Consider the following 8,924-nt stretch of genomic DNA (forward strand, 5'->3'; position numbering starts at 1 on the left):
TTCGATGTGCAGTGGCTTTTTATTACGGGCGTGCTGTGGGCACGTGGGGGTCAGGCGTGAGTGAAGGCTTCCAGCTGGGCTGGCTCCTGTCTTCCAGAAGAGTCTGCCTCTGGTGCCCAGGAGCTGGGGGCGTGCAGGGTGAGGACACAGCGAGGAGCAGGTCTTCCGGGAAGGAGGCCTGGCCCCCAAGGAGGCTGCAGCCTCTACTTCCAGCGCCCGGTGACTTTGGCCTTGCCGCGGGTCTTGGAGCTGCAGGAGGAGCAGGACCCTGTCTCATGGGGACCCAGGGCAGGGCAGCAGGTCCCCATAGCGGGGGGATGCTGAGGGCTGGGGGTGCAGCCTGGAGGGAGGACTCTGGCTCCACTGGGGAGAGGAGAGGGAGGCCCCGGAGGGAGCCTGTGAGCTGAAGGAGGGGAGTGGATGGCGGGGAGACCAGGAGAACGGAGGCAGGGGTGGGCGAGGGAAGGGGGGGGCTCTGTTGCTTACACTTTCTGGTTATCATTGATCCTGTTCCGGAGAACATTGATCTGGAAGAAAAGTGGGAAAGACAGAGTCACACTGGAGCTCACTAGGCTCAGGTCCTGGGGGGGGCCTGGCCATGGGGGAGAAGGGCTCAGCGGTGGGGGAGGAAGGAAAAGGGAAAGAGGAGTGGGAGAGGAGAGGAGGGAGGAGGAGGGGGGGGGGAGGAGGGGCGGGGGAGGGGGGGGGGGCGGTGGCCGCGCGCACTTCGTATTTCTGCTGCTTGAACTTCTCCTGCAGGTCGAACTTCTCGGCCTCCAGGTTGTAGATGCTCTGCCACAGTTCCTTGGCCTTCTCCCTGCACGGGCCAGAGGGGGCAACAAGGAGGGCCCTCATCCGCCTTCATCCTGACCCTGAGCCAGCCCCCGTGGGCCCCAGCCTTCCTTCCCACCCCCAGGCCTGCAGAGGGGCCCCCAGCACCGGGCTGAACATGGGGCCCAGATGGCCGTGCCCAGTGCTTAGGAACAGACAGGGGGGCTGCCAGGACAAAGTCCCGGGGACGCGGAGGAAGAGGAAGCAGGCTTTCGCGCACTGCAGAGCGTCTACTCAAGCCCCCTGCCCAGCACCTGTGTGCAGGTGGGTCAGGGGAAGCTCACAGAGGTGAGGGGCCTGCTCAGTCCTTTCCCGCCAAACAGGTCCCGGGAAAATACGTGAGGCGGCAGCGCCCCCTGGTGGTGGCGACGAGCCCTGCCCTGCCCCCTCCTGGAGCAGCCCGGAGGAGCCTGGCCACCACCGGCCCCACCTCAGCTGATCTTCATTCAGGTGGTCGATGGCCAGCACCTTCCTCCTCTCCGCCAGAATCTTCTTCTTCTTTTCCCGCTCTGTCTGCCGCTTCCCACTTTTCCGCTCCGTCTGGAGGGGTGAGAAGCAGGGAGAATTGGCTGGAGAACGCCCCCTCCATCCCCTGATCCTCCCATAACCCCGTGGGAGCTGGGCAAGGCCTGCAGAAGGACCAGGTTCTGATTCTCTTCTTCCTGCGACACCCACAGCATCCGCTGCCTGGATCCCTGGAGACACTGAGGCCAGGCGGGGAGGGCCGGGCCAGCACCCCTTCCTCTGCCTCTCCAATCTTCCATCTCTCTCCAGGCTCCTCCTCCCGCCTCGCCCAATCCCCACATGCCTCCCTTCCCAGGCCAGGCTCCTTCTCCTCCCGGGGACCGCCCCCCCCCCCAAAAAAACCATGAGGAGGAAGAGGGTTTGAGGTTTGGTACCCACCTCGGCCTGCAAAGCCAGGACAGCATGAGAGAAAGACCCAGAGAGAAAGACCGAGACCACAACAGAGACACAGAGAGAGGGCAGGGCACAGAGCAGAAGACAAAGGTAGAGAGACAGGGGGAAGAGGAGAAGGTGATCAGACGCTCGCTGCGGGCACCGTCGTCTGCTAGGACACGGGCCTGGCGCTACGGCAGCGGCAGTTTCCACAGCAGAGCCACGCCAAGTTTGGCTGCTACGGTCACTGTGGGGGCCAGTGCAGGGGGCCGGCCTTGTGCTCAGCTGGGGACGTTGGAAATCTAAGGGATTGTTCTGACCCCTCCACGGCACGGAGAAAATCAGTCTACAGCACCCCTCCTCCCTGGCGAATATTTAGTAGGAGTGCGGCACGAAAACTAGGAACGGAGAGGGAGTTCCCAGGAATCAGCCGCCTCCATGTGTGCACACACGGATGCTACCAGTGTTAGCTCATCTGACTTTCCCAAAGCCGGCGGGGCGGACAGCACCAGCCCCACGGTGGACAGGAGGAGACTGAGGCGCCGTGCACAGCTGTGTGTGCAAATCGGAGTCCCCACCGGGCCCCTGACAATAGGCTCAGGGCTCTCCAGCTGCACCTGGCCACCTGGGCTCCTGGGCCGGCTGAAGCCAGGGGTGGGGAGGAACAGTGGCATCCGGCCTCAGCCCACAGGACCACCCCGGCAGGGCCCGGCGAGCAAAGGCCGCAGCGTGGCTGAGCGAGCCCCGGAGCGGGGCGTGAGGAGGCCGGCTCTCACCCAGGCACCTGGGAACCTCGTCCTGGGACCAGCCTCCCGTCTGTCTGCTGCAGCGGATGCCTCACTCCTCGAGGCACGTCCGGGTGCCTGGAAGACCACGGCTGCCCCCACCTACCCTCTGGATATAGCCTCCAAAGTGGATCATGTTGGACAGAGCCTTCTTCTTCCGGGCCTCGTCCTCGGCCTTCCTCCGGTTCTCCTCTTCCTCTCGCCGCGCCCGCTCCTCCTGGTTGTCGGCGGGGAGCAGAGGGCATTAGGGGCAGGGGCAGGACCCCTGATGCTGCGTTGCAGCTGGCGGTCTCTATGGCAAGTTGATCTGAGCCTTCTCTCCCCTGGGTGCCCCTACCCCCCGTTCACAGGGCCTGGCACTCAGCCGTGAGCACTTCTGTTCATTGAATGAATGACGAGCGACCGACTGAAAGAACGTGGTCCTGATGCCTGAGTGTGAGGCCCATCGCCCCCAAGGAGGTCTGCAGCTTCGGCTCTGGGACCTTCCAGCCCCTGGTAGCCTGCGCTGGGCAAGCGATGAGGATGGAGGGCCTAAATCCTAAGCTCACGAGGACCCCAGCAATTCTGTCTCCTTTTCTGTGTGTCATCAGAGCCAAAACAATGCCCAGGGCTCCTAGGTGCTTGCTGTCTCTTGGCTGAATCGATGTCTATGAACAGAGGGGAGCCTGGGGGCCTGGCAGGAGCTGGGAGCGTGTTGGGGGGCTCTGCGGGCTGGGGCCTGGGGGCACTCACGGCCAGGCGGGTCTGACGCTCCTTCTCCCGCTCGTTCCGGATGCGCTGCTGTTCGGCTCGCTCAGCCCGCCGTTTCTCCTACAGAGAAAGAGGCCAGGCCCACCCGGTGTGCACAGGGAGGAGGTGTCATCAGATGCGCAGGGACCCACAGGGGGGCTTTCCCTCCAGAGTGGGGGCCGTGACTGCCCTTCCTCCAAGGGCCTCCGTGCTCAGCCAGCCCCCTAAACACAGGCAGGGACAGCCCCTCGACAGCTGGGCCAGCGCAGCACGCCCCGGCTATACAAGGACGGTCCATGCCGGGCACGTGCAGATGACCCGCACAGAGCATCACTTATTGTGGAATTGTCCTCAACAATTTGAAAAATGTCAGGCAGGCTGCTCCCACCTCCCACGGGGGCTACGCCCGAGCGGCTGCTTTGTGCTCAGAGATAGACGGCCAAGTCCTCAGCTGCCACTCAGAGCAGCAGGTCACCAGTGGGAAGGCCAGTTTGGCAGAGAGAAAAAAAGGGAGTCAAGATGACCTCTCGCTCCCCTGTAGAATGATCTGGGATTCTCGAGGTCACTCTCCCTTCATTACGGGGGGATTTGTGCCCAGTGGGAGGGAGGCAGGGGCAGGCCTGGGACAGCTGAGGCCTGAGGGGGCCAGAGATGAATCGACTCGGCTCCAGCCGTCAAGGAGCATCTGGTCTGGCGGGGAGGGAAGGTAGGGACCCAAGAAACCACAGTGCAGACCCTTTGAAGCGGCTCCTGGCTGCAGGTTCCCGATGGAGAGCCCACTTCTACCAGGGTAAGGGGCTCCAGGGAGGGCTGCCTGGAGGAGGCAGGGCCTAACCATGGAGGGTGGAGGACCAGCTGGGGCTCGACACCTACGATCCTGTCTTTGAGTGAAACGAGCTCCTCCTCCTCCTTCTTCCTGTTCTCAAAGTGAGCCTCGATCAGCGTCTGCAGCTCGTTCAGGTCCTTCTCCATGCGCTTCCGGTGGATGTCCTGCGGGCGGACCACCTGGCTCAGAGGCTGCCATGCCCCACGAGTCCAGGGGAGAGACAAGGAGGGGGACACACCACCCCCCTCAATGCAAAAGGCCTCTGGCACGGCTTGGGGCCTGGCCAGGGAAGGGACCACTGTGGCCTGAACCCGGGTAACGCCCAGCCCGGCCTGTGCTGGACACCAGCACACAAGGTCGTAAGGTCTCTCTCATGGGGGGGTCATGTGACCACCCCTAGCCTGGCCTTCTCTCCCAGAAACCACCACTCACATCGAAGTCTACTCTCTCTCCATCGGGGATCTTGGGCGGCACCAAGTTGGGCATGAACAGCCTGTCGGGGAGACAAAGGCAGAGGGGTGAGCATCAAGCCGTCCCTGGACCCGAGGGACGGTGGGGGCCTGGGGCAGGCCGGGCCCATCTCCTTCCTGCAGAAACACGGCCGCCCCGCTGCACAGCCCACCCACATCACAAGAGGCGGCTCACACGTGCTCAGCTCCTTCACATGCGTCCTTTCATTTCATCCTCACCAGACACCTGGGAAGTAGGTCCCGTTCATCTCATTTAAGAAACCGAGGCCCAAAGAGGTCGTGACTTGCTCAAAACCATGCAGCCAGGAAGCAGAGAAGCTGGGACCAGGTGACATGCTTGTCTGACTCCAGATACCGGGGGTTGACCCCGTGAGCCAGGAGCCCTGCGTTTGCTGCGGTCCAACACGCGTGTGCTGCGTGGTGCCAGGCCCAGTGGGCTTCCCTGTCTGCCCTCCGGTCTGTGTGGGGCTGAAATGAGAGGCTGCAGTGGACGGACAAGAGGCCAGGACAGAGAGGGTGCTGGACAAGGAGATGGAGCTGGACTCCGGCTGGATTCCGGCCGTCTGGATGACGGGGGAAGCAGCCCATGAGCGTGCTGGGGCGCCCTCTGCTGGTGGGTTTGGCATCGCCAAAAAGGGAAACCCTTGCGGGCCCGCGCCCCACCCCAAGACCCACAGCTTCCCAGGAGGTTTCATGTGCGTGGGACCAACTTGCCCTGCTCTGCCCCTCTGTGGCTCTTTGAAGCCACCACACCTGGGATGGCATGGTTTCATTGCTTGGCTCCCCCAAATTTTCTTCCGTCTTCCCCCAGGTCCCACCTCAGCCACGGAGGAGGATGTTCTAGCTATCCTGTGGGATGTGGGAGGGCCATGACTTGTCCATCACTTTCCTCTAGATGAACTCAGTGCTGTCCATGCCAGGGCACGAAATTGGTAATGAAACGTGGAATAGATTTCAGTCCCCACTACCCTCCCCCCAGGTAGAACCTCTTGTGCAGTACACAACCTGTACAACCATACATGGTGCTCTGTGCCTGCCGCACCCCCAGCCCACACCCACTGTGCCACACTGCTCTCCTGTCCTGTCCTGATCATCCTCCCTCACTGGCCCTCTGCTCCCAGGGCTTCACCACAGCTGCGTCCCACTCACCTGGGCTTGGGTTTGAACTCTTCCACTGGGCCATCTGGAGAGGAGAGAAGCACACAGCCACAGGGTCAGGAGGCCCTGCATCTGGGTGCAGCGCTGCCCCTGATTAGCCGTGCCCCCATGGGCCTCTGTTTCCCCATCTGCCCTGTGAGTCCCTTCCAGCCTGGGGACCCTGGTTCCAGGAGCATCAACGAGAATGACAAGCCCCCTGCTCCCCCCCATCACAGGGGCTCCGGGGGGACGTCTCAGGGACGGCTGAGTCCTGGCAGGGAGCCACACACGCAGTGTGGACCGTCGGAGCCTTCTCTCGTTCACCCTTCTCAGGAGGCAGCTTTGCCCTCTCGGCCGCACAGTGGGGTGGGGTCCTGTGGCACGGCCCCTGGCATCCTGGACCCAGAATCCCCTCCCAGGCTCTGTCTCCTTGCCTGACCCCGGACTTCCTGGTGGCCACAGGGCCAGGGAGCTGATGGGCATGACTGCAAGTCCTAGCCGGCTGCCCCTCCCCTCCAGAAGGGAGACTGTGACCCCCCTGGACCCCCAGGAAGGCTGTGGTGTGACAATGACCACAGCAGTGACCCACATGGACGTCTACGTCTTGGGATTTCATCCTCCAGACACCACACCCACCAGTGATCTCCCTGAGCTCCAGAAGCCTCATGTGTGGATGTGACTTCTGGGTGACCTGCCCAGACTGGGGCTCGGACAGGGGTCCCCTCTCCCTCTGGGCACCGCCCCGGCAGCTTCTGTTGACGGAGCAGGAGCCGAACTTTGGAGCCCAACCTCTCGATCCTACGTGGTCACCACCAGTTCTCTCTTCTCCCCCCGAGCCCCTCCTCTCCCCGTCCCTGGAGGGGGCCCCGCGGGCAGTATCCCCCAAAGCTGCTTGGAGGGGTCCCCTTGCCACCCCAAGACGTCTCTCCCGATGTCCAACAGTCCTTACCTTCAGCCTCTTTAGCTTCCTCTTCTTGTCCATCTTCTAGACAGAACACGAGAAATCAAGAAAGGTCCTCGTTCTGAGCTCAGAGCCCCCTGCCAAGAGCCTCCCCCACAGACAGGTCCCAGCTAAAGTGCACCCTGCTGGTTTCTGGAGTCAAAGAGCTGTCTAGTCACACTCACACACACATGCACGCATGCCCCTGCCTGACACAGAAGGAGTATGCAGTCAAGGTTCATTGATCGGACAATTGACAGTTGAATCCCCACCCAGACAGGAGGCGCAGTTGCACAGGTTGGAAAGCCTGTTCCAGGTGGGTTTCTCGCTGCCGCAGGAGTGGCGCTGGGGGGCCCTCAGCACCGTGAGCACCATGACGAAGCCCCCTGCCCCCGCCCCCGGAGCCTCACCTCCTGCATGGTCCTCGGCCTCAGCCTCGGCCTCACCTTCTGCTGCCTCTTCCTGATCTGGAGGAGGGAACCAGACACAGTGAGCAACCAGGCCCCACTCGAGCCAGCGGGCAGAACCCAGAACAGGCAGGTTGGTCCCAAATCCAGAGGACTGTGTCTCAAATCTTGTCCCCCAAAACCTGTTGTCACGAGCTGGCAAATCCTCCAAAGCAGAGGAAAACCCACCCTATTGAGAGTCTGTGTAGGGGCCCAGGGCACGGCGGAGCCAGCTCGCTTTCTGCTTCGCGTAGCTCCTGGAGTGTGTGGCGCTCCTTGAAAACCGGAGGGGACTCCGGTGGCCCCTCTGCCTGTCGTCTGTGAGTTTCCCCATGTCTCCTCTTTGGGACAACCCGAATGTGCAGAGCCCCCCACTTCCCCAGAGGGCAGGGGGACAAGGGGGTAGCTCTCCCCCGGGACCTTCCTGGAGACCCCCCTCCTCAGGTCCTCACGCCATGTGCCGAAGTGATATTTCAGAGAAATTGCGGAGCTTCTAAGGGGCAGGGTCCACCCTGCTGGGGGTGCAGAAGCCCAAGGGGGCCGGGGGGCCGTTCTGGGCCGTTGGAGGGCTGGGCAGGAACTGGAGCGAGGCCTCTCCATCATTTCCATGTGTCAAGGACTCAGGAAAAAAGAAAAGTCGGGTGATCTTTCAGTGAGATGTGGGTACAACACTGAGTGTGAACGGATCAGAGTAGAAATAGCACAGATCTACAGATCGAAACAGACCTTTGCAAGGTAGCAATAATGCTAATAATGCTCCATGCCCGGATAAAGTGCTTCAGATAACTGAACACTGTCATAATCTCTCTCTGTCTCTGTCTCTCTCTCTCTCGCTTTTTTTTTTTTTTGGTGAGGAAGATTGGCCCTGAGCTAACACGCATGCCAATCTTCCTCTATTTTGTATGTAGGATGCTGCCACAGCATGGCTTGATGAGCAGTGTGTAGGTCTGTGCCCAGGATCCGAACCCTCGAACCCCAGGGGGCTGTGGAAGCAGAGCATGCACAAACTTAACCACTAGGCCACCAGGCGGCCCTTTCATAATCTTATTTGACAAACTATTACATTGAATGTTTTTAGGTGTGATGATGGTATTAACAGTTACGTCTTTTTAACAGCGCTTATCTTTTAGAGCTAAATACTGAAACATTTAAGCACGAAATGATATGACGTCTGGAATGAGTTTGGATGTCGGGTCTAAGTAAATGGGGAGAGTCGGAGCAGAGGTGAAAGATGGGCCGTAGTTTGATGAGTAGTGAAGCTGGGTGACGCCTGCATGGGAGGTGCATTATTCTATTCTTGCTACTTTTATATGCATTTAAAACTTTCCATGGTAAAAAAAGAAATTAGAGAAAGAAAGCAAAAATAACTAATCAGAGAAAGCGGCGACTCTGTCTGAACAAAACGGCGGGCGCAGAGACAGGCTGAAACCTTCTGCCTCAAGACCTGAGCAGCAGGTTAGGACTGATCCCCACTGAGGGGCCACGGTTGTTGGAGGGTCCTGGCTCAGCTGAGAGTGAGGGGCGGGGACAAACAAGCTGTTTACTCAGGGCTCCAGGGAGCACGGGATTCCTGGGACCACCCCCCCCCGCGCCCCCGCCCGCCTCCACCTGCCCAAGTTCCATACCTTCCACGGCTCCGTCTGCTGGAAGGGAAGGCCGCGGCCGCCAGGGAGGAGAGAAGAGGGGGTCAGTTTCAAACCAGGCTGTCCTTCATCCAAATGAGTGTATAGGTGTGTGCTTACCTTCCTGCTCCCTGCAGGGCAGAAGAGGACGCTGTCACTAGCACACACACACACAGAGGCACACACATGCATACACACACATGCATGCACACACACACGCAGAGCCACACACATGCATGCA

The 8,924-nt window shown here is 60.7% G+C and overlaps 1 protein-coding gene across 21 annotated transcripts in view; it reads right to left on the bottom strand.

Moving 5' to 3' along the window:
- Positions 1 to 8,924, bottom strand: part of TNNT2 (troponin T2, cardiac type) — a 14,734-nt gene continuing 5,810 nt past the window's right edge. For 2 of the 21 annotated variants that reach the window (XM_046678383.1, XM_046678381.1), the window contains exons 3-16: positions 8,804 to 8,814; positions 8,687 to 8,701; positions 7,062 to 7,082; positions 6,625 to 6,660; positions 5,688 to 5,721; positions 4,501 to 4,561; positions 4,116 to 4,232; positions 3,246 to 3,323; positions 2,620 to 2,730; positions 1,735 to 1,740; positions 1,262 to 1,371; positions 727 to 817; positions 487 to 527; positions 1 to 249 (exon numbers count right to left, since the gene is read on the bottom strand). In XM_046678383.1, coding sequence (XP_046534339.1) covers positions 204 to 249; positions 487 to 527; positions 727 to 817; positions 1,262 to 1,371; positions 1,735 to 1,740; positions 2,620 to 2,730; positions 3,246 to 3,323; positions 4,116 to 4,232; positions 4,501 to 4,561; positions 5,688 to 5,721; positions 6,625 to 6,660; positions 7,062 to 7,082; positions 8,687 to 8,701; positions 8,804 to 8,814 — 778 coding nt within the window. In that variant the 3' untranslated portion in view covers positions 1 to 203. Of the gene's footprint in view, positions 250 to 486; positions 528 to 726; positions 818 to 1,261; positions 1,372 to 1,734; positions 1,741 to 2,619; positions 2,731 to 3,245; positions 3,324 to 4,115; positions 4,233 to 4,500; positions 4,562 to 5,687; positions 5,722 to 6,624; positions 6,661 to 7,025; positions 7,083 to 8,686; positions 8,705 to 8,803; positions 8,815 to 8,924 lie in introns of all 21 variants that reach the window. The other 19 variants (XM_046678375.1, XM_046678373.1, XM_046678384.1 and 16 more) reach the window with 13 other exon arrangements.

The sequence above is a fragment of the Equus quagga genome, chromosome 12, assembly GCF_021613505.1.
Source record: "Equus quagga isolate Etosha38 chromosome 12, UCLA_HA_Equagga_1.0, whole genome shotgun sequence".
NCBI lineage: Eukaryota > Metazoa > Chordata > Mammalia > Perissodactyla > Equidae > Equus > Equus quagga.